This window comes from Vicugna pacos, chromosome 15, assembly GCF_048564905.1.
Source record: "Vicugna pacos chromosome 15, VicPac4, whole genome shotgun sequence".
In the NCBI taxonomy this organism is placed as follows: domain Eukaryota; kingdom Metazoa; phylum Chordata; class Mammalia; order Artiodactyla; family Camelidae; genus Vicugna; species Vicugna pacos.
Window position 1 is genome coordinate 9,272,390 of NC_133001.1, and position 24,867 is coordinate 9,297,256.

The 24,867-nt window shown below is 36.9% G+C and overlaps 1 protein-coding gene and 1 pseudogene across 2 annotated transcripts in view; both read right to left on the bottom strand.

Annotated features, from left to right (window-relative positions):
- Positions 1-24,867, bottom strand: part of GMCL1 (germ cell-less 1, spermatogenesis associated) — a 42,184-nt gene that overhangs the window by 2,395 nt on the left and 14,922 nt on the right. Inside the window, exons 8-14 of one of the 2 annotated variants that reach the window (XM_072937593.1) lie at positions 23,891-23,981; positions 19,748-19,885; positions 14,141-14,210; positions 11,318-11,393; positions 7,157-7,302; positions 4,042-4,129; positions 70-179 (exon numbers count right to left, since the gene is read on the bottom strand). In XM_072937593.1, the coding sequence (XP_072793694.1) occupies positions 102-179; positions 4,042-4,129; positions 7,157-7,302; positions 11,318-11,393; positions 14,141-14,210; positions 19,748-19,885; positions 23,891-23,981 (687 nt within the window). In that variant the 3' untranslated portion in view covers positions 70-101. Of the gene's footprint in view, positions 1-69; positions 180-4,041; positions 4,130-7,156; positions 7,303-11,317; positions 11,394-14,140; positions 14,211-19,747; positions 19,886-23,890; positions 23,982-24,867 lie in introns of those variants that run through there. The other variant, XM_072937592.1, reaches the window with a different exon arrangement.
- Positions 5,978-6,929, bottom strand: LOC140685960 (large ribosomal subunit protein mL50 pseudogene; annotated as a pseudogene).

The window sequence follows — 24,867 nt, forward strand, 5'->3', positions numbered from 1 at the left end:
CACATAGAGGGCTCAGCAAAGCCAGCTATACGCTAAGTAATCAATAATGCTAGTTATTTTCATTATTGAAAAAATTCTATTCTATCAAGTACCTACTTATTTCATGAGTAGACACAGTCCAGAAGTACACACTTCTCATTTGGCTTCAATGTCTGATGGTCTTTATGTAATAGCACATCCTTGGGATGAAGGTGGGAAGTTATTATTATCATGGTTCCCACTCTGGTCTAAGATTTCCCACTGGCTCTAATGCAAACATGTCATTTGTCTCTTGGAACATAAAACACATTATTATGTAAAATCAATTTCAGTTCAGTTACATCAATATACATGAGAGTGCCTTGGAATCCCACAGAGATGGGAGTTGATACTACACCTGAGAGCTGCAAATGGAACCATCGCTCACTCATGCTACAGCTCTCTGTTTGGAACCCTTTACCAGCAGCATTTGGTGAACAGAATAAATCCTCAGAGTATAAGCAACAGCACTGAAATGAGAACTCCTACTTTTTAAATACTTGGATACATTCTCTGAAATAATATACATTAGTTTCACCGTTACACATTTTGGAGAATATACTTTTAAATGCTCTTTCAATCTAGAGCTTTACATTTTTTACTGAAGCACGTGTTCCTGCAATGAAGAGACTAAAACTGGGACATTTGAGTGACTGATGGAGGCTCAAGTGGACATAGCTTCTGACCTGGATTATAACAGCACCGTCTACCTTGTCTTCCTGCCATTATCATGTCTATAATCCTTTTCACACATCTCTGAGACATCCTTCTATAAAGCAAATCTAGTTAGCATAGCCCTGTGAGAGGGACAGTTCTAAAGTAAACACAAAGATCACTAGCTTTCCTATGTGTCATCAAAAATTATTATTAAAAAGATTCATTTTATATTAGCAATTAAAATATAAAATACTTAGCACTATACTTCCAGGACACATATAGGAATAATATGGAGGGGGGATCTAAATTTTAGAGAGACACAAGACCTAATTAATTGTAGACAATACCATATTCTAGAAGGGAAGATAACAATTTCCCACAATATATTTATATATTTAACAATATAAATCAAAACTCTCAAAGGATTTTTTGAGAGGAAACGCAACAAAATCATTCGACACCCCATAGAGAACAGTAATCACGCACAAAGAGCCCCAGGATTTTTGAAAAGAGGGGAATGAAGGTGAACTTGCATTACTGGTATTAAAATCCTTTTTAAAGTAAGTCTAACTAAAACAAAGTATTGTTGTCTCCACAATAAAATTAGTAAAACAACAGGAATCTCAGAAATGAAACCAAGTATATAAGAACTTAGAATATGATAAAAATGGCATTTCAAATATACTGATGATACACTTCAAATGTATCATCAAAATACTCCAATGAAAAAATTAAATGAAAGGAGTAAAAAAGGCCGAGACGCAGCCTCAGTCGCCTGGCACCTTCCGTTGGGTCGGTGGTGTGAGGGTCTCGCCAGGGCGTGTTGTCGGCGTCACCCTGCAGGTCCCGGTGGAACATAAAATACATTATGTTGTGCTGGTCCAGGTACCGCCTTGACAGCGGCTCTGCCCAACGCCCAGACGAGGCCACAGCCCGCACCCCAAGCAGCTGGGCAACCCTACAGCTAACTTTCCTGAACACGTAGTAGATAATCTTCCAGCTGATGTATCCACTGGCATTTATTATGGTTGGGCCAGTACTGGAAGTGGAGAGGGCGATAAGATGGCAGTGAGCACACGATGGAACCCAATTGTATTAAAAAAAAAAAAAAAAAGAATAGAAACCCCCCAGATAACTATATAACCCCAGGCAGAAGGCTCTAATATCACATCAAAATAAGAAATCATTAAAGGCACAGATTATTTCATGAAGGTTGAAAGACAAGTGACAAAACTGGGAAAAGTAGAGCATATTTTAAGTGTTATCATTCTTTATATAAAAGCTGTTAAAATTAATAAGAAAACAAATAATTAAAAAAAGAAACAATTATGAACGGTCAGTTTTCACAGTATGTTCACTAAGCATATAAAAAACCCAGCTGTATCAGAAACCAAACAAATGAAAATCAGAACAAATGATTTGTTTCCACTTATTATATTAGGAGAAGGATTAGAAAGAACACTAGGCTGCATATATTCTCCTGCACTACAGGAGGGAGTGTAAGTTTGGACAGTATTTCTGGAGGGCAATTGGCCATTAGAAGGTGTATACACCACTTGACAAGACTTTCACTTGCTGGAATTCATCTTTAAAACAAGAATTATTTAAATTATGGTATATCTGAAATGACTATTACGTGGTAAAAAAATGATGTTGTGGATATATATTTACTGACAAGAAAAGTTATATACGACAAAGTGGAAAAAAAGCAGGTTACAAAATAGTTAACAGTGAGATACCATCTTTGGAAGAAAAAGATAGAGGTGAAGAAAAAGATGTCAGTGGTGCCACCTCTCAGTGGACTATGTATGACTTTTTTCCCCCTGCTTATTTCTGTTTTCTTTTTTTTTCTGTAACATCTATAACTTACGTAAAACACACATATACAACCCAACTAAAATCCTTCCACAGCTCTCTACAGATCTCAGGAAGAACTCCATCCCCAGCCCGCCCTGCCCAGGCTCTACCCCTACTGAACTGTTCCTCTTCCAAACCTCAGTTCTTTGAATGACCTCTGTGCTCCTTGGCTGTCTTACTCATCATTTGAGACCTGGTTCAGGTATCCATTCACTTTTCAACTTGTCTAGGAGAAGAGGTTTTCCCTGATCTGTCTTCCCTTCTCTTCTTTCCCCAACCCCAGAGTAAAGGTCAGAGACTTCTCCCTTGATGCCACAAACTCTCTGAGCTCATCTCTCTCATCTACTTAGCTGTACAACATAAGCCCCTTTCTATCTCCTCCACTCCTAGCATACAACCTAGCATGCAGTAGGCACACAGATGTTGAGTGAACAAATCAAGGAACACCTGGAAAGCAACTATCATCTTGGCCTGGTGCTTTTTAATTAAGTCTCTGGCTACTCTGAGCCATGACAATATTTTTCAATGAAGTTCCATGTGGAAGGTAAAGACAGACATTGTTCATGCAGGTCCAGAGGGTGTGAGAAGGACCAACAGAGAATTCTAATGGAGGTGGATTTGAATTTTCCTATTGTGTACCTACCTTCTCACATACTGCCCACCACATGAGAGTCAGTTCTCGGTCACTAGAGATCCAACAATGGCTGGAGGACCCTTCGTAAGAATGCTGTTAAAGGGCTTCTCATACAGGGTAGGTCATGTTAGAACCATCACGTCCAGGGTTCCTTGCAATGTTAAATTCTGATGTTCTATGAGAGTCTCTTCAGTTTGAGGAAAACTGCTTTACTTCTCACAATCCGTGTGACCTTTAGGCTCTGAACCCTTTATTAAAACAGTATGTCCTTTGGAATGCTGGTTAGTTTTAATAGAAATAAACTCTCAGTATTTTGACAGCTCTCATTTTACTTTTTGAAAATGGTTTACTTTCTCATCACGACATTCTGAAACTTCTATGTGCATGTGATACAAGAAAAAATAAACGGCTTTAGAGATAATTTTGGCAACATTACAGATGTTTGTCATTTTGGAAACCTATTGTGCATGAGGATAATATCTCTTAATATCCAGGAGCTATGGAGACATGCTGGACTGTCTTTAAGGCATCTGCTATTAATGTGTAGACAAATACTTTCATGAACACAGTGGATAAAAAAATTAAGATTCAGAACTTTCTGAAGATCATGCTCAGGATGGACAATTATTTCCCTATTGTCAGCTTTTCCCTGCCCCTCAAATCAAATTGTGTTTCCTTTTTTCTGTCTTAGTTATACTTCTGGTAGGATGGGGGTAAATTATGCCAAAGTGAACACGGTACTTGCATCTTAACCTTCAAAACACTTTCAAACCAATCTTTAAATGAAATGTTACTACTACTTAAGAATTTTCAAAAGAAGATTCAAAAGGCAAATATGATGATGAAAAAACGAACAGGAAAGTCACCAAACACACCTGGTCCTTTTCGAGCGTCAGGATTTGGTAGCCAGTTGTCCTGCTGCATATCAGTTTCCCGCTGCTATCAAAAGAGGCCAAACGCAATCTACAGTAAAAACACACACAAAGGAAAAAAAACACATGATTTTTAAACCAGATTCATTTAAATAAGCCACACCTCACTTTAACATTTACTTTCCCCTCCATAGTCTCTTACTTGATAAGACTTTAAAAAGTCTTCCCAAACTATAAACTGATTCCATGCAGATCCACAAGCTTGTGCTATTATACATATCTCAGATATAAAAAATAATTTATAAATATGCTTTTAGTGTGGTAAAATATACATAAAATGTACCATTTTTACCGTTTTTAAGTGTACAGGTCTTGGCATTAAACACATTTCACATTGTTCTGTAGTCATTACCACCAGCCATCCATCTCCAGAAACTTTTCTTCTTCCTCAGCTGATATTCTGTACCAAGTAAACAAGAATTCCCCATTTCCACTTACCTCAGACTCTGACAGTCACCATCTTACTGTCTGTCTCTGTAAACTTGCCTAGCCTAGGTACCTCATGTGAGTGGAATCATATAGTATTTGCTCTTCTGTTAACTGGCTTATTTCAGTTAGCATAATGTCTTCAAGGCTCATGTTGTAGCATGTGTCAGAATTTCCTTTCATTTTAAGGCTGAATAATAATTCCATCACAGGTATATACACCACATGTTGTTTATCTGTCGACACTCAGGTTGCTTCCACCTTTTAGCTATCGTGAATGCTGCTGCTATGTGTACAAATGTCTGTTTGAGTCTCTGCTTTCAATTCTTTTGGGCAAATACCCAGAAGAGAAATTGCTGGGTTATATGGTAATTAATTGTTTAATTTTTTGAGGAAGTGCCACACCATTTCCCATAAAGTATGCACCATTTTACAATCCTACTAGCAATACACAAGGGTTCAATTTCTCCACGTTTTCACCAACATTTTTGTTTTGTTTATGATATATTAGCCATCTTAATGGGTGTGAGGCGGTTCTGATTTCCATTTCCCTAATGATTAGTGTTTATTTAAGTCCTCTGCCCATTTTTTGAATCAGACTGTTTTTTTGTTGTGGACTTTTAGGAGTTTTCTGTATATTCTGGGTATTAACTCCTTATCAGATATATGGTTAGCAAATACTTTTTTCCACTCCACGTGTTGCCTTTTCACTTTGTTGAGTGTTCTTTGATGCACTGGTTTTTTTTTTTTTAAATAATAATTGCTCAGATTTATTGAATGTTTAGTGTTTCCAGTTAACTCTAATAAGCTGCTGGCTTCTACTATCTCCTTTCATTCTCACAGTAACCTTATGAAGTAGTATCACTACACTATTATTTAATAGATGAAGAAACTGAGGATTAGAGGTTTGTAGTAACTTGCCCAAATTCCCGCAACCAGACAAGACGGAGCCAGAAATACAGCCCATTTCTTACTGTATAGCACAGGGAAACATACTCAACATCTTGTAGTAGCTTATGGTGAAAAAGAATATGAAAATGAATATATGCATATCCACGTGTGACTCAAGCATTGTGCTGTACACCAGAAACTGACACAACATGGCAAACTGACTATACTTCAACATAAAACAAAAAAGAATAAAACCCACATCTGAACATGTAACAGCCTTATATCTTAAACCCAAGTTAATTATGGTGTCTTCCAGAAAAGAATATTTCCATAAATTATTAATGATACAGTTCCATTAAAAAAAGAAAAAAGTTTCAGCAAATGTGAAAAGAGAAAACCCTGTTATTTTTCAATTCATGATGATAAAAAAAAGAGAGAGAATACATTCTTCCACAAGAAGGGTGGGTTTAAAGAACAGTTCTGACAGCATTTCACATGCAAAAGTATCAAAAAGTCTGATAAACAGCTCCCTTTTCAGGGGAAAAAAGTGATTCCAATGTGTTTACTCCTCTTCTGAACTACTCAGTGACCCCCAAGTGATTTTTAAATTGGGAGGCAGATTACTGGCAATAAGTTCATCAAATTTAGATCTACCCCGAACAGGCACATAATAGAAATGAAGAACATCTCTGACCCTGCACATCAGGTGAAGCCCGGAGTCAGGCACTGCACGGCCCAAGTCATCGGCCACACGTGCCAAGAGACTGAACTTCAGAAGAACATCTTCCAGGGAGATGTCCTGCCAACTGCAGGGAACAGATGAGCCAAAAACTTCTTTGACATGAGATTCCAAACGACTCCAGAGATCTTCAGGTGGCATGTTATGTTCGGCTTCATAAAGGTGGACACACAGGGTAAGTTCTTTCTTCACCTCTTCTACTGTCTCAGCGACCACTGGCTGCTTCTCTTTTCTGAATTGAGACCAAAATTCTCTGCGTGGCGCCCCTAGGACTATCCAGGTGAGGCCTCTTCTGGTAACGCTGGACAACCTGAGCGCCGCTATCGCCGAGGGATGCACTAGTTTTTAATTGTGACTAAGTTCAATTTATCTTTTTGCTGTTGGTGGTGCCTGTGCTTTGGTATCACATTGAAGACATCACTGTCAAATCCAATGTTACTAAGTTTTTCTCTTATGTTTTCTTCCAAGAGTTATTTTACGGTTTTAGCTTTTATGTTTAGGTCTTTGATCCATTTTAAGTTAATTTTTGTATAAGGTATAAGGTACATACAAATGTATGCCTTTTAAATAATCTGTTCATTAAGCTATTTTCTAATTTGTCACCATCCTCTCCAGAAAAACATTGCCAGTTCAATTGCTAGGCAAAGGTGGACATATGGAATCCTATAAAAAATTCAGGATAACACCAGACATGTTTTCTTATCAAAATACCATGTTGTATTTCCAGTTTGGACCTTTTATTTGCTAGGAACAGCATCCATCCTGTATCATTCATGCTGCAGCCTACCCTTTCTTCCTGACACATGAGCTCCAGGTCTCAGAGTTTTGATGCACTTACAGTTAATGCATTTCGTAGGGGTAGAGCCTTATCATCTCCTTGCACGTTCATGTCACTTGTATCTTACCAAAGTTCTAGTATCGTTGGTGTAATTTACGGTTTTAACTCATTTCTTATAGTTCTTCTGGAGTGAGGAAGAGGAGGGTGGGAAGATCGCATCCTACCTAAATGCTATGCTCCTTCGAGGCTGTAAGCTGACAGACCCACTGCACGGCTGATTCAGGGTATTGCGCTTGAAAATGATGTATCGATTGGTGTAAGTTACAAGCAGATCAAAGCCGAAGTTAAAACCTGTCCACCGCCAGCAGTACTAAAATACAAAGAAGAAAGATTTACTTTAGTTTATCATACTAGCAAGTCCAAAACAAAAAGTTGAAAATGCCTTTTTTTTCTAACCCACTTCAAATATTTCTCTCATGGGTCCCTCCTTTTTGTCAGTGCCTTAAGGCTTACACAGAATGTATCTGTGATACACACACAAGGTTACTACACAGACATGGTATGTATCAAGGGCAGCAAAAGCAGTCATTATTCCTTAAGGTACTTTCCTAATATTGTCTCTTCACGATCTGTTTCATTAACTCGCCACACTGTGATTTTATCAGAACCAGTGTGGCTTTCTGCTGCATCTCTAAGTAGGTGTAGCTCTGCGGACTAGTAGTCTAGACAGAGGCAGTAAGAATCCATTAAAACTTATCCTGCTTTAAAAATACGCCGAAATACTTTAAGTGATACCTTGTGCGATCTCTTTTATGTGTAAAATCTAAAAAAGTATGTATTTAAAAAAGCCCCTAAGCTCACAGATACAGGCAACATTTGGTGGCTGCCAGAGATGAGGGGAGTGGGAGAAATGGATGAACTGTTTCTTCTTTTAGTTTAAACTGAATTTTTAAAATACCTTAACTAACTGACAGATACACAACTGAGTTATTTTAAACACCATGAGGTTCACAAGTTTGTTTAGTAGGATCTAACAGTTCATGGGAGACTACGAGGTGCGGTGGAGTGGAATAATGAAATAAAGGTAGGGCTTCAAGTGTTTGGTTGACATTCTGAATTAGACCACTAATTCAATAGTTCACTGATACGTATTGAGCACATATTTTGTGCCAGGTACTGCTCTAGGCATTGAAGAAATAGCAGTAAATCGGTTTCTGCCCTAGTAAATGTATATTTTAGTGTGTGTATGTTTGTGTGAAGGAGACGAACAACGCACACAGAATGGAATGAAAGTGAAGAGGACAGAATAGAATGCTGAGAGAGTGACAGGGTGGCGGGTGCTCGCAGCTGGGGAGACTGCTGGTCAGTGAACATCTCTCTGAAGAGATGCTAGGTGAGCAGGGTCCTGAGACAGCTAAGGCATGGACCAGGTAGCTAGCAGGGTAAGAGTGACTGACAAAGAGAACAGCGAGTACAAAGCTCTGAAGGTAAAAACGTGCGTGGTCTGTCTGAGGAACAGCAGAATGGGCTGTGTGGCTAGGGCAGTAACTGAGGGGGGCAAAGAAGCTGGAGATGAGTTCAGAGAGTCAGTCTGGGGCCAGAAGATGTAGGGCCTAGGAGTCCATGGTAAGGAAGAGTTTGGCCTTCTTCTAAGTGTGGTAAGAGGCTAATGGAAAATTTCAGGCAAGGAGGTAACATGGTTTAATTCGTATTTTTAAAAGATGACTTTGGCTGTTGTATGGAAAACAGAATGTGTAAGAACAAGAGGGAAAATAGCACAATTATGAAGCTACAAAAGTCCAGGCCGGAGAGAAGGGTGGCTGGGACTTGGGTTGTACAGGTAGATATGCTAAGAATATCTCTGAAAGATACGTATTACAAGGAATTTCTTACGGACACCAGATGTGGAATGAAAGGAAGAAGAATTCTAAGTTTGGAGCTTATGCAAGTGATGAACACAAGGGCTATTTACGGGCTGGAGAATACTTGGAAAGGAAGAGTTTGGGAACGAAAATCGAAAGAGTTCAGCTAGGACCTTCAGATACGAAATGCTATTAGGGTTCTAATAAAGACGTCAAGTGAGCAGCCGGAGACAGGCATCAGGGCTCAGTGTGTAGTCACAGGACAGGCTGAGAGCACTGAGGTGTGAGCACAGACAGCACAGACAGGGAAGAGGGCCCAGTACTGAACCTCCAGTCACAACAACATGTGTTGAGAAGAGAGGAGAAGGATCCAGCCAACACTTAGAAGGAGCAGCCAGTGGAGGAGGAAAAAACCAGCACAGTATGCTCTCCTGGAAGCCAAATGGAGAAAATCTCCTAGGAGGAGTAAGTGAACAGGTGGGTCATGCTGCCAAGAGCTTTCAGAAGACTAAAAGCTACTTGATTTGGTAATGTAGGAATCACTGGGGACGGCATGGCACTGTCACTTGAGTTCACTGGTTGTAAATGAATTGAAGTGGATACAAGAAACTTTTTTCAATGAGCTTTGCTTAAAACAGGTGCAGAGAAATGGAGTGGAAGCTACAGGGGACCGTGGGGTCAGGGTATGGTTTAAGATGGGTGATGCTCTGGCATTTATATGCTAAATGAGAATGGTACAGAAAAGAGAAACTGACAGTGCAGGAGAGGGAGGTGATGACTGTAGGAGCAAACCTCTGAACAGTGAGAAGGGAGGGAGTCCACCACCAGAGGAGGGGACGGACGAGGAAAGCCGCAGACAGCTCCCCCAGCCTAAGGAGAGGGAAAGCACGGCGCACAGCGCACAGCTGGAGATACAGGCGGACGGGGAGCAGCACTGGTAGCAGGATGTACAGAGTCCCTTCCTTTTGCTTTTATTTTGTGAAAGAAGCAAGGCCACTGGACAAGAATAAGGGTGGTAGCACTGCCCCTCTGAGACGGCATGAGAGTTACTCCGAGAGTGGGAGGATAAACTCACAGGAGAAAGGTAGGAGGACCACCACGCAGCAGCCAAGAGCTGCCTGAGGTTTACAGTTACAGACACTCAAGTGAAACCTTCGGGAGGATGTAAGGTGTTCCTTAGTCACATTCATTTGTACAGAAGCAGGCAGGGAGCACACAGAAAGGTGGAATCTAATAAGAACTGGGGTTCAGCCAGGTGGATGTGACAGAGTGAAAAAGAGAAGTTTAAAGTATGAGCCAGGGACCAATCTTAAGATGGAACATAAAGCATCAGTTAAGTAAAGAAAGAAGCAGGGATGTGGCGAGAGGGTGATGGGGACAAGACAGTAAGAACAATGTACTGTACGTTCCAGTGGGGGTTAAAAGTTGTGTGTGGGGGGGTCCAGGCACCAGAGGGAGAGCGCTGGAAAGATAACAGGAGGTAGAGTCTGCAAATGGCTGCTTGAAATGGAGATTTTGAAGGGGTATCTTAATCAGTAATACAAAAACTGAGGCTACAATCACAGGAAATGGGGACCTGAGGCGGGGTGGAGCACAAGACCACTGAGGGAAGGTAGGTCAGGGAACAGGTACTAAAAATCACCAAGAGCGATGAGGCAAGAACCGACGAGGCAAGCCAGCGAGCCCCGTGCATGGTGGCCGCAGTAGGAGCGGCGAGTGGTGCTGCAGAAGCACGTGCTTCAAAGGCGCTGTGACTCAGCCAGGGGTGAGGGTGGAACGGGGTCTGGAAGCAGCACCGAGGACTGAGGAATAAAGGAGATACGATCCCCTTTCCACACTCTGAACAGTTATCACAACTCTTAACGCAAACAAAATAATCTTTTTAAAATTACAGTAAAATAAGGAAAAATGGAAGAAAAATAACCAAAACGGTTATCTAAATGAGGCTCAATTCCTTTTTTAAGATGAAAATTATAATTAAGTTAGGGTGGAGTTTTAAAAAAAATGTAGTTCATGTCTCTTTAGTAAAATCAATGAGTTAGAATCAGCTGTTTTGAAAAATTAAGTAGAAATAAATCTTAGGACACAGCAGCTGTGAGCATTGTTCTATGACACTTTTGTTTCATTTCTATGCGTTTATACTGGGTGGTCATGAAAAACCTAATTCTTCATGTGGGTAGCAGTCAAAGGGTTTGAATGCCTCTGACCTAGGGTAACTGTAAAACAGAAAAACTCACTCCAAAGACTATGGAACAGCTCCCATTTGACTTCTTTATCTTAATTGCTGGATTGCTGAGGGATCCGCTTCTCATATCCCTTATCTACACCCAAAATCTTCAACAGTCTCAGGCAAGACTGAATCACCACTGAGCACGCAGCTCCTTGCCCAGGAGATCATGTTACAGAAACTACACCCAAAAAGCTCTTCTGAGGTATGACATGTATCGTGGTTATTACTGTGTATTTTGCATGAATAGTGTAACAATTAGTGTAAGAATATGAAGAGTCACAGCGCATACTTACTTCACCATCTTTGGCAAGCTTTCTACCACACCTCATGCTATTTCCCTCCAGTTCTTCTTTATTGATTTCTTGAGGCCTAGAAATACACGTTAAGACATGAAATCTCATAGAAAACAGACAACTGAAAATTGAAAAATAATTGTCATTTAAAAGGAAAAACTTGCTACTGGATTTAAAAATAAAATTTTGTGGTACAGATGAAAATCAAATTCAGTGATTAAATCTCACCCATTACCTTCGCTAAATAAAAAAAATGTAAATCTTTAATGCTTCACTTATTGCCCTGACTTCCAGAATACTTTCATTAGGGCTCAGTAACACCAGAGAAGAGAAAAAAAAATCTGTAAGAAATTCTGCTTACTAAGAAAATAAAACACTTAAAGTCTAACAACTAAGTAAAATAAATTAAAATCTATTATTTAAGATCAGCTACCATTTGATATTACTGTTTCACATAATGAGCCATTTTTTAGGTAGTACAACCAAACTGAGTATTTAATAGAAAACAGCTGTAGAATTTTATCAATTAATCTTTACTTGGCCCCTTACTTTAAAAACCTTAATCAATTAAAAGAAACTTTGTTATTTCAAGATGTAATAATATAATGACATTATTATTAGCTTAGAATTCCAAATGGTAAAAGCAATATAATATATTCATTCATATAAAGCATTTTTTAAGTACCTAGATTCTGGGGCCATCATCATCATCATCAAATAAATATATTAAATTGAAATAAAACTACTAAGACGTGTCTTTGACATCCAAGAGCTCAATCTACTAGGGAAACAGACATAAGTAATGATATAATAATACGGAGAGAATTGACGTTAAGAGCACGAAGAAGGCACAGATTCACTGCCTGGGGTTTGAGTGGGGATCATCACAGAGGAAGTATTATCTGTGCCTGAGAGGGAGTTTGTTGGGGTTAGAGCTCAGGGTGAACTCTGTGCAGAGGAAGGACATTCCAGGTAGAAGGAACAGCAGGTAAAAAGGGCCTGGAGCATGAAGGGAAAGCAAATGTATGAAGAATCCGGTGCAGCTAGAGCCTAAAATGAGCCTGAGAGGAGATGAAGAGAAGCATTTGGGAGAGACTGTTGAAGGCCCCACAGGCCACATTAGTAGGAGCTTGAACTCGTCCTACAGACGACAGAGAATTTCCAGGTGTTTGTTCTGTTACTTTAACATTTTTTCTTAGGAAACATTTCAACCATGTAAAAGTAAAGAAAATACTATAATGAGCCAAATTTTCTCACCGTCCAGATTCAATAATCTTGGTTTAGTTTTACTCCCACCCCACATTGCCCCATATTCCTCCCAACTGATTATTTTGAGGTTGACCCTCCAGACATCACACCCTTTAATCTATAAATACTTCAGCACGTATTTCTTAAAGATAAGGACTTAAAAAACATTAACACAATCTACGTCACACAAAAAGCAATAATCCCTAACTATCTACCAAATGTCCCTGGACATATTTAGGCAGGGAAGTGAACGCACAGTTCTAGCTAGGAAGACAATCCTGTTGGCAACGTGGAAGAGTTTAGAAGAGGGAAGCCCTGGAGGGAGACTTTACTAGATTATTACCTAGAATCCAGGGAGTGCCTTGCAGGAGTGAGTGGATGCGTAGCATCTGTGGACTAGAGTGTGTCATTAGGAGCCAGACACTCATATACTTCTGAGGGAAAGAAAACTACCAATTCTAGCTCAGTCTCTTAGGTGAGGCCCGACATTAAACTCAAAAAGGATACAGATGAAAAAAATCTTGAAAAATAAATCACATTCAACATTTAAAAACTGAATATATACAAAGGAAGTAGGATGATTTATAAAATATGTTATACATCAATCACAAAATGCTTCAAATCTGAATTCCATTAAATAACTCTTATTTTGGGGGGAGAGGTTATTATTTTTATTTCAACAACCTTACTGTTTTTGTGCAAGGTAAGTATGCTGTGAATACATCTGGGAAAAGGTGGGATATAAATTACAAATAAAGTAGAAGCTAAGAACGCTTGATAATAATCTTGTGATCATTATCATGAGTTTATAGAACCCTTTCATACACTTACTGTTTAAACATAAACACAACTAGACTATTATTTCAGAAAGTTCTCTGGTGTATAAAAATAAATTAAAAGGGGTCAGGGGCAGAAAAAAATCAAACGTAAAGCCTTTCTATATACTCACAGGTGGATTCACACTGCCTTCACACTGCCTATACCAAGGAGCCAGTATAAACACCAAATAATAAGTGTGGAAGTACTTCTGTGTATATATGTATGTATGATTATATATACATACATACACACATACACACACACAATGGACTATTTCTCAGCCATCAAAAGTATGAAACAATGCCATTTGCAGCACCATGGATGGACCTAGAGATTATCATAGGAAGTGAAGTAAGTCAGACAAAGAAATAAGATGTCACTTGTATGTGAAATCTAAAAAATAACACAAATGAATCTACATACAGAACAGAAACAATCAAAGATGAGAAAACAAACTTATGGCTACCAAAAGGGAAGAAAGGGAGGAACAGATTAAGAGTATGGGATTAACAGATACAAACTACTGTACATAAAATAATAAAGCAACAAGGATCTACTGTATAACACAGGGAACTATATTCAGTATCTTGTAATAACCTATAATGGAAACCGATCTGAAAAAAATATATCTATAACTGAACCACTTTGCTGTATACCTGAAACTAACACAATATTATAAGTCAACTGTATTTCAATAAAACTTTTTTAAACTTTTTTTTTTTTTAAATGAACAATGGTATGATGTAACATACTTACCCCACCTCACTGTCCTGTTCTGCCCGGAGCATAGCAAGCCACTGCTGTTTATACACAGAAGACAGCCATTCTAAAATGTAAACATAAATACAATAATAAGAATAATAATAAACACGAAAAAATAAAAAGGATTTAAAAATTTTAAGTAGTTGGTAAAATTGTTACCATTTTAAAACTCAAGTTTAAAACAGCAATAACTGAACTGGTAATTTATGTTTTGCAATATGTTATACCAACGTGGCTGAATGATTTTTAAAGTGGTAAATGTTATTTTGCTTTGCCTTAAGACAGACTCTACTTAGATTACATACATTTAAATCTCTAGTTAAAAGTATATTCTTGTATTTAATAGTTTCCTTTTCATAGCTAATTTTCATTTGGGAGAAACATATCTAAAGCAATATTTTTGTTTTTACAAGTTTTAATAGAAAACTAAAGAATGAATTGTTCCTTTATTAAATTATCTATAAACAACTAATTAATGAGAAATGAACCATCTCTAAATTATTAGATGAATCATGCACACCCAAAAAATAATTCTGACATATTAGATTTAGATAGCCATTTTAATTTAAATTATTCTAAATGGAATATAATAATATAGATATCTTCCCCCAATAATAAACAATTTTTTTGTACAAAATGATATTGTGTAAGCTGAAATTTTAATTATTTTATACAAAAATATATTTATTAAAAACATAAGTAGATTTGGCTTAGCATCATATTTATTTTTCTGCTCTTATTTAGTTTTTTAAACTTTTAAGTTAAATGATTTCTCTCTCTCTACTGAAAGGAAGGGTTTCAAAAACCTTAGTGCAATTAGAATCTGGATTTTTCACTTTTCAAGTCTTTGCCTGATTAGAAGTATCCAGATGACTTGCACTGATTTCTTGGTGTCATTCCTTAAAATTCTCTATAAATACACTTTTGAATGTTTCTTTTTCCCCAAATAATATTGTTGCTATTATAAGGAATAACTGCTAAATATATAGGCCATAGACAAGTCATCTTCAGTTGGTAAAGACTAGTAGCTAGTGTGACTCAGTATACCTACACACATATTGTGTTATTTTACTTGCAATGTGTTTGGATTTTTAAATTGTTTTATCATATTTTATTAAAAAAAAAAGCTAATGACTTCCCATTAAAATGATTTCTCAATCCGCTACTGCCTGCAGTTTGAAATTTGCTGATCTTGACACACAATATGGCTTTTAAATGATTCATTTATAAAAACGGAATGAAAGTGTTACACATTCATATTCTTAAGTATTATGTAAGCTGTATCCAATGAAAATGTTTTAAAAATTTGGTTTCAACAGTTTTGAATAATCTCCTTTAAAGCCAAAAGCATTTTTAACAAGTTAAAAACATGGGTATACAATTTTGTTCATCCTTTCTTGCCTTAATCAAAAGAGTAAAAAGCCAAACTAGAAACCTTTCTCATCACTGGTAGTTCACCCAGCAGCAGCAGCACAAAAATAAGTCAATTGAACACTAGTTCAAATTCAGTGTTGACAGTTGATACACAGAGGGAAATCCTTGATAAAATATAAGTGAAACAAGTCCTTCTATACAGAGTTTTAACATGACTATATGCAGACATATCTCCAAAAGGCAGATGCACTAGGCAGAGTCTGCCAGGATCGTTTTTGGTAGAGTGAGTGTTCAGTGGAAAGATTCTGGAAAAGTGCCTTCAAGAAACTTCCCCTCAGTGAAAACAAGTTTAAATACTTATTTTAAATTTTATCAGACCAAAGTCCAAAATAAAAAGTCAAAGGGGCACATAAAGGTGGCATTTGACAGTGCCATGTATCAGCAGCTGCAGATCTAATCTCAGCAGTTTTGAATGTGAATGCGGTATTTTTCCAGTAGAATAAATGAGGTAAGTCAGAATGAATTTACTTAGATTATTCTCTTGTCTTACACAAAGAACATGGGGAAGGGCACCTCCAAAAGCATGCTATTTGAAAAATGTCTGAGATTCACAAAACTTTAAAAAACAAACAGAAAGATAACTTGCTCAGTATTTTACTGTTTAAACGAAAGAAAAAGTGTATATGCAGATATATACACATACAAAAATCTACTCACAACTGGTAAAGCTTATAGTAAAAAAGAGCCTACCGGTTAACTGCTACATGAAACATGTAAGTCAGATGTAGATACTGAAGGTGAAGGACAAAGAGTCTACATAATAAAAAAATTCCTAGATGGATAAATAAAATATTTTGCACAGAGCATCTAGGTATAAAATATTAATAGAAAATCGTGGAAGTTTGGCTAAAAGAGACTCATGTATAGTAACATAAATCTAGTTCCAAAAGATGAAAAATTTACTGTACTGAGTAATCCAAAGCTATTTTCTGAATAAAACTAATTACATAGATTTAAACACTTTTTCATTTTAAGTAACTTTTTTTCATAAAACTCATACTGTTTTAACAGTTATCATCTCTATTTACCTTACAAAAATATCAAGCATTAAGTTTTCCCATTATTCCCACAACAGTAATTCCTTATACAAAAAGTTACACGAATAGCCATTTTCTTGCCCATAATGCAAAATAAGAGGGAAAAAAAAATCTACTTCATTACTTTGTTATCAAGAGCTAAAAAATTTAGCATACTCAAAAGAATGGTGATTCGGTTACTGCTTAAGTTTCTACAACTGGACATATAAACTTAAAGAGATTAGACACAGTAGAATTTTTTTCAGTAACCAGTAAGATGTGGTGAAAAAAAAATAAGGGCTCTAGAATAAGAAAGACTTGAGATTACATTTGAGCTCTGCTTCTCACTAGCTGCATGACAGGATAGTTATACTTCACTTCATCTATAAAATGGGGACAACTGCCTTGATAAATTTCAAAGATTATCTTACTTAATAGGTGTTAAGTGCATAATCTGGTGTATTACCTGCGACACTGTGAAGACTCTACACACATTTGTTTACTTTTCCTCCTCTCCTTTAAAGTTCTTAGGATAGGTGCTAGAATCTAAACTTACCTGATGGAGTAAACACAGTATTAGGCCATAAGTAAGTGAGTATGTTTTAGAAAACAAGTTTAGTTCACACCAACTGAGTGCCTATCTGTCAATCACTGTACTATGTCCCAGAGAGAAAAAGATGAACAACGTATGGCCCTCACAGTCCAGCCAGGACACAGATATATTTTGTACTACAGTAATCTAGCAAGAGATGATGATGACATCTTAAACAAGGGAGTGCTAGTAGGCAAAAAAAAGGTAAGTCTGAGAATTATCTATGAAAAAAATCTACAGGACATGGTGAATGGATGTGGAGGAAGAGTCTGAGGAGGACAGGATGACCTCCAGGATTTTGCTATTTTTGTGAGGCTGGGTGGGTTACTAGTGATGTTGACACAGGGAACAGGGGAAGAAAAAATGTAGGGACTGGGGCTGGAGGGCAAAGTTATAAGTACTGTTTTGAATAGATGAACTAAAGCAAGTTATAGGTGGCTAGACAGCAGTTGGACATCCAAGTATGAAACTCAGGGGACAGGGCAGAATTGGAATCTTTCAGTAAGTCATATGAATGAAGGAAGTCACTCTGGGACACTATACAGAATGAAAAGATCAGTTGGCCAAGGGCACCCTTAGGAAGTTAAAACGTGGGCAGAGTAAGAGAAGCTTACAAAAGCAAAAGAGGAGGAATGGTCAGAGAGAGAGGAAAAGAAGCAGGAGAGTATAGTAGTTGTAAACTAAAGCAGTACTGTGGAGAATTTCAAGAAAAAACTAACATGACATAAAATGCTAGAGAAGTTAAAATAAGACTAACAAGAGGTCACTAAATTTTACAAACAGGACAATCCTATCTTCTGCTAGAAAGTTTCAGTGGAACAGTGGGGACAAAAGATAGACTGCGGTGGGTTGAGAAATGCCTGAAAGGTGAGGCGGTGGAGACAGCAACTGCAGACTGCTCTGAAGAAGGTGACTGTGAGGGAGAGGAGCGGTTACTACGAAGGGGACTCAGGGTCAAGGCAGGGGGAGGTTTGTTTTGTTTTTTAATAAGAGATTTGACTGTATTTACAAGCTGAGGGAGACCAGGTGGGGAAAGGTTGAAGGTCCAGATTATTAAATGACAGCTTAAAATTCCAGAACAGGAAGTGATAGGATTATGAACACAGCAGAAGGTTGGCTTGAATAGGAAGGGAGCACCCCAGCTTCTGGGGATGGGTCAGGAAGGACAGCGGAAGAAGACTAGGAATCTGAACAAATTTTTGCCTGATTACCTAAAATTTATATAAAAAAAGGAGAGTTCCCATACTGACAGTGGAGTGATTGGAGAGGAAGCTTGAACAGGGTGGCAGAGGTCTGATACGTAATTGCTAAAGCAGATGAAAGAGGAGTGACCAAGTGAAGGAGCATAAAGAGTCCCAAGGTCCAAGCTTAGCACTGAAATATGCTTGTAGAGGCATCATTACAAAAGTTACAGGATGCTCTGGAGCAGTGCTCAGTACAGAGCGGAAGCTATAGGAACAAAGAAGGTTTACTTAAGTTTTAGAATTTTGTCAAGTAGGAAGACAAAGGCAATCGTGAGAGAGAGTGGTTCAGATGATCTACCGTGAAATCCGGGCTGGAAAGGAAGAAAAGGCAGGGAGGTCTGAAAGACTGGCAGAAACTGGAGGGCTTAAAATGGACTGGACATCAAACAACAGTGTAAAAGGAATGAGTCTATGAACATGTTAGAAGTTCACAGAGCCTGAAAACTACTGGAATTCTGATGCTGAAAAATTCTGGGTTACAATAAGATTCATAGGTGGCAAGTGGTTAATGATCAGCAAACAAATGTGTTATAGGAGTTGAGGTCAAATTACTAGGGGGCTAGGGTATTAAATGGAATGATAACATGGACACATTATGTTACTGAACGGGGGTGGAGATGCAGACAGGAATCAAGTGTCCAAGTCTTAAATAAATGTAGAAGAATGACTAGGGGTTAGAAGAGAAAGACTAGAGGGTGAGGTGGATCATATGCAATAATGATTTGGAAAGGGCATTGAGGGGTTGGAACCATGACTACTTGGCCTGCCAACCCTCTGTCAGCAAGGTGTCTTAAGAGACAGAAAGAATATGAAAATAAATATATGTACGTATATGTATGAATGAAACATTATGCTGTATACCAGAAACTGACACAGCATTGTACATTGACTATACTTCAATAAAAAAGAAATTTAAAAAAAACTAGAATAAGAAAAAAAATCCCAGAAAATAGCAAATTTAAGGAGTGTTAACAGAAAAAGCAGTTATGACCTTTAAATAATACTTCCAAAGTCTTTTTAAAAAGTCTGGTCCAAAATAATGTACTAGTTAATCAAATTAAAGAACAATCACATTGTAGAATACTATACATTTAAATGTTCTGAAAAGTATTTAATGATATGGGAAAATACTCACAATATATAATGTGAACACAGAAAATTATCTATATGGTATGATTCTGCTTTGGTATAAAAATGTATACCTTATTGGAATTAAGGACAATTTCTATTTTCTTCATTATTCTTTTCTATGATATATATTACTATTATAATTGGAAAGATAATGCTTAAAATCATAATTTCATCATATTCTTACCTGAAGGTACTAGAGAATCTTGTTCAATAATTCTTGCGGAGGCCAAATCACTGATAATATACTGTAACCGTAAATGTCTGAATACTGACATAAATGGTTTTCCTTGCTCAGTTTCAAGGAAGGCCATACCTTCACAATCTGTTAAAAAAAAAAAAAAAGTCAAAACCCCACCCCCAAAAAACCAGCTTAAATTGAATAGCCGTTCTTTTCAAATCAATTAATTTATTTATTCCTAAATGTTTTTAATGGGCAGGGACACACACACACACGCACGTCTATTAGAATACAAATAAGCTAATTTCAAAATTTTCAAGGATTTTATAACCTTCATGTATGTAGATAAAAAACTTGGGGGGCTTAGCGATAAAGCCCCAGGATATTAACTTTGGTCCTAATTAGACCCTTAGGCTGGGAATTCAACTGAAACCTTTCTGGGGTTTGGAGCTGACAGAACACAAGGTGAGAAAGGAAGGCCTGAGAATGGTGGTTAGGGTATCTCTCCAGAATCCCTTTTCCCCAGGACTGAACAGTCCAGTGGAACTCTTGAGTCCAAATGCCTCACTCAAGGGTCTTCATAAGAATCACAGGACATGGACCATCTCTTGGGATTCTTCTAATTTATGCTTTAGTTACATGGGATGAACACTACTCAATACATTCATTCTCTATTAAAATACAAAATAAGATACAAAGACAGTGTAGCTATGGATTTGTAACACATGGGTAGTATTTATTGTTAAAATAATCTGTTTATGAAGAATATGAATATTTTTTCTTTTATAGAGAATTCAAGGCTATTTCTAAAAAACAGTTACTCTCAGTTGCACTCCAAGGTGCTTTCACGAGCGGGAAGGAAAGGTCTGGAGTTTCTGCTATCACGCAGGGACCTGTACATAAGCCCTAGCCTGCTTTCTGATACAAAGTATACCCATGGGAGTGGACTCAGCCCTGTTGCTGTTACGGATAGCAAATAAAAGTTGAGAGTTAAGACTGCAGACTGTCTCAAACTACGTTCCATATGGAATACAGGTTTGCTGTAAACCAGAAAGGTGTTGCCCACTAAAGTAATTTTTTCTCAAAATTGCAAAAAGACAAGTTAATCTGAAGAATTTTCACATTTTTCAAGTTTTTATCCCATGTATTTTTTCTATTCCTTTGACACCTGCCTAGAGTCAAAGCAAACGAAAGCAGTGAGCTCATTAAAAAGATTAATAGTTAACTTTGCTTATCTACATAATAGCCATGTAACTGTGGATTTTATGTCATCTTTTAAAAAAAAAAATAACATTAGCTCTAGTTCATATGTGGAATTAAATGTGTAAGTATCATGGGTTGTATTGAGAATACCACAATGCACTTACACGTACTGATTCAATCACATAAGCAAGTTATAAAAATCTAATTCTAGATTGTCTCATAGAGAGGGGAGGGTAGAGCTCACTGGCTAAGAATGTGTGCTTAGCATGCATGAGGTCCTGGGCTCAATCCCCATTACCTCCATTAAAAATAAACAAACAAACCAAACTAATTACCTTCCCCCCACCCCAACACATAGAAACCTAGACTGTCTCACAGAAATCTGGAAATTATCCCATGAAGCCTCTTCTTTAAGGGCATACAAGATATTGCCTCATTTACTTTTGTAAGAATTTATAGAACTAAAAAAATATGTTTCAAGGATTCTAGCTGACCAAATGTGGCCACACTAATGGCACCAGCCAAATTCAGTAGCAATCCATACATACAACTGTGCAGAAAAATTTCTAAATTTCTATTGTTCTCGTAGTCCCAACCCATATATATCTGAACAGTCAAATAATTGAGGAGACCTAAGAGAAATATATTAGGGGACCATGAGTGATTTTTTTGGTTTTACTTCCTGAGCATTCATTACTTTTATAATTTAAAAACTGTTTGAAATAAACTTATAAAGTCCTCACTGAAAAACAAGGGCATTAGACATATTGCCTTGTGCAAGAAAGGTTTCCCTGAAATGTTATCTTAAACTGTGTACTTTTACATCACTGAGGCTGGGATGGAGCTTGTGGTGGGAAAATTAGGAGACCACAGCTTCCTATTCTAGTTTCTGCCACTCAGGGTACAGAGTAACTTCTCTCCTGATGGACTGCTGTGGTTAATCCAGCTGGAGTTCAAATGAACCTAAATTTATGTCAACATTTACCTAACACCTGCTAGTTCCATTGAGTCCCTTTGTCTTTTTAGCTTCTCCACCTTCCTTGTCTTTTTCAGTTTTTAATCTGTTTTTTTAACTTAAATTTTCTCATCTACTTTTTTTCCTTAATTACTTCTCAAATCCTTATTAAATTGCCATAATGTGGCCCTAAAGTATAATTTAAGACAGAAGTTTAGCATTTTGTTCTTCAAGTAAATCAAGTTGAGATTTTACTGATTTTACACATTTTTGGTTCATGAGCTTGAAGGAAAAAAATTAGCTAGGAAATCCTACTACATAAAATAATTCTACAAAATTTATTTAACAAGACAAAAGTGCACTTAACTTTAAAATTCAGAACTTCTATTCATCAAAAGATATCTTTTGGGGGAGGGTATAGCTCAGTGGTAGAGTGCATGTCTAGCATGCACGAGGTCCTGGGTTCAATCCCCAGTATCTTCATCAAAAAAAAAAAAAAAAAAAAGGAAATTTAATTACCTCCTCCCAGAAAGTAAATAAATAAAAATAAACATTAAAAAAAAAGAATTCAAAAGAAGACATTAAAAAAAGACATCTTTAAGAAAGTAAAAACGTTTACAAACGGGGAGATACATGCAACATTTACTTATGACAAAGCACTGGTCATTAAGGATATATAAAGAATGCCACAAGTCAGCAGCGGGGGGAGTGGATTATGAGAAATCTCTGTAACACCTTCCCGTTAATTTTGTTGGGAATCTGAAACTGCTCTAACAAAAGTCTTAAAATAAAAAAAAAAAAGCCCACAAATTAGTAAGAAAAGACAAATACAATATTAAAATAGAAAAGAGACTTGAACAGACATTTCATGAAGAGGAAACATATGGCCAATGAACACAGAAAAAGCTGTTCAGTCTCTTTAATTTTCAAGGAAATGAAAATCAATACCATAATATAAAACAGCTCAATAACAACAAAAACAAGGTATGTTTTCAGTGCTGTGCTGGCTCGCTCATATGAGCTGACGGTATGCATTTCTTTCCAACTCTGCACTCGGTGGTGTCAGGTTGGTAGCTTGAAATCAGCCATGGTGGGAGAATGTGTATCTAAAAAAATTTTAAAATGCTACAAGTAGATGATTATTTTTTCAGACAGCCAGCTTACCAGCATATCACCATGATACAAATGTATGTTAAGACATATGTGCAAAATGCAATAACAGTATTTTTAAAAGCAAGGGAATAATGAACACAAAATTCAAGATAGTGCTTGGAGAAAGTCTAAGGGACACAATAGGAAAGAAGCATGAATTGACTGAAGTTATTAATGTTCTAGTGCTTGAAGTGAAGTCAAATAAAGATCAGTTCACTGAGGGTCAATAAATTACTAAAAATAAATGAAAATGGTGGCCATATATGGACCAAAAATGACAGCGAACTAAGAAAATCATGAATTAAGGATTATGACTTTTATGCACTTCTTTGCACCTGTGGGCCATTAAAATTTTTTTCTAAATCTGTTTTTTTTTTTTAAAGTACAGACTGAAGTACAATTACAATGTGTCAATTTTTGGTGTACAGTAGCCATGGAAGCAATCTAAATGTCCATCAACAGATGACTGGATAAAGAAGCTATGGTATATTTATACAGCAGAATATTACTATGCCATAAAAAAGAATAAAATAACGCCATTTGCAGCAACATGCATGGACCTAGAGATTGTCATTCTAAGTGAAGTAAGCCAGAAAGAGAAAGAAAAATACCATATCACTCATATGTGGAATCTAAAAAGAAAAAAAAAGGACACTATGAACTCTTCTAAATCTGTTTTATCCAGCCTCAGTTTTCTCAGTGTAAATGAGGGGTTGAATCAGATCACTGCTAATGTCTTCTCCAGCTCTAAAATTCTCTAGGTTTATAAATAAGTCAGGATCTGATTTTAATTAAATTTCAATTGAAAAAAGACTTCTCAATAAATATTTTAGACACACCTTTTCTCCTCTTAGAAAACCAGACATCGGTTTCAGTCAAAAGCTGTTTTAAAGATCCATTCCAAGAAGGCACAAGTTGAAGGAACATCCACTGGATTAAAAAAATAAATAAGAAAAAAAATTGTAAGACTCCATTATCTTATGATTTCACATTTTCAAACTGCTTCCTTAAAACATAATATCTAAAAAATTTAATTTCCATTTTCCAAGCAATTGAAAGGAGAACTGTAACATGACATGCTTACAAGTTTTAAATTCAACATGGCATTAGTCATGGTCCAATGATAAAAACTAGATGAGTGTATGATAAGGAATAAGCTAATTCCTGAAAAGTACTTATCGTCTTAAATACACTGTAGTTATAATATTAAAAGGGTAAATGTATGTATGTGTATATATATTATATTAGCAATTACATACTCATTTATTCTACCCACCAATTAAAAATTCAATTTTACTACATATTATGTGAGATTATAAAAGAAAGAAATTAAATATGGGAAAAAGGAGTTTCTTATTGTCCTATTTTATTGCTGTTGAGACAGTATGCAGAGTAGTTAAGAGCATGAATTTTTAAATCTTGGCCTTATCACTCCATAGCTAGGGAAATTACCCAATTTCTCTGGGCTTTAATTTTTCATTTGTAAAATGAGCATGATAATATGTCTACCTCAAGGACATTAAAGGAATTAATACGTGTAACATACTTGGATTAGTGCCTGGCACCTAGTAAGCAATCATCAACACTGGCATAAAAGCAGTTACAACAGGGAAGAATGAATGCTACCAGTGGCTCAGAGGTGGAAATGGGCTGTTTACCCTCCTTTAATGATTGGTTAACCCAGCTATAAACTTCCTGGAGGAAAAACAGTATTAGAATCTCATCTCTAGCAAAAAAACCAAACCATCCCAGTGCCATAACCTAGAAGGTGTCTCATACCCATACCTACATTAACAACCATATTAATGTAGACTCC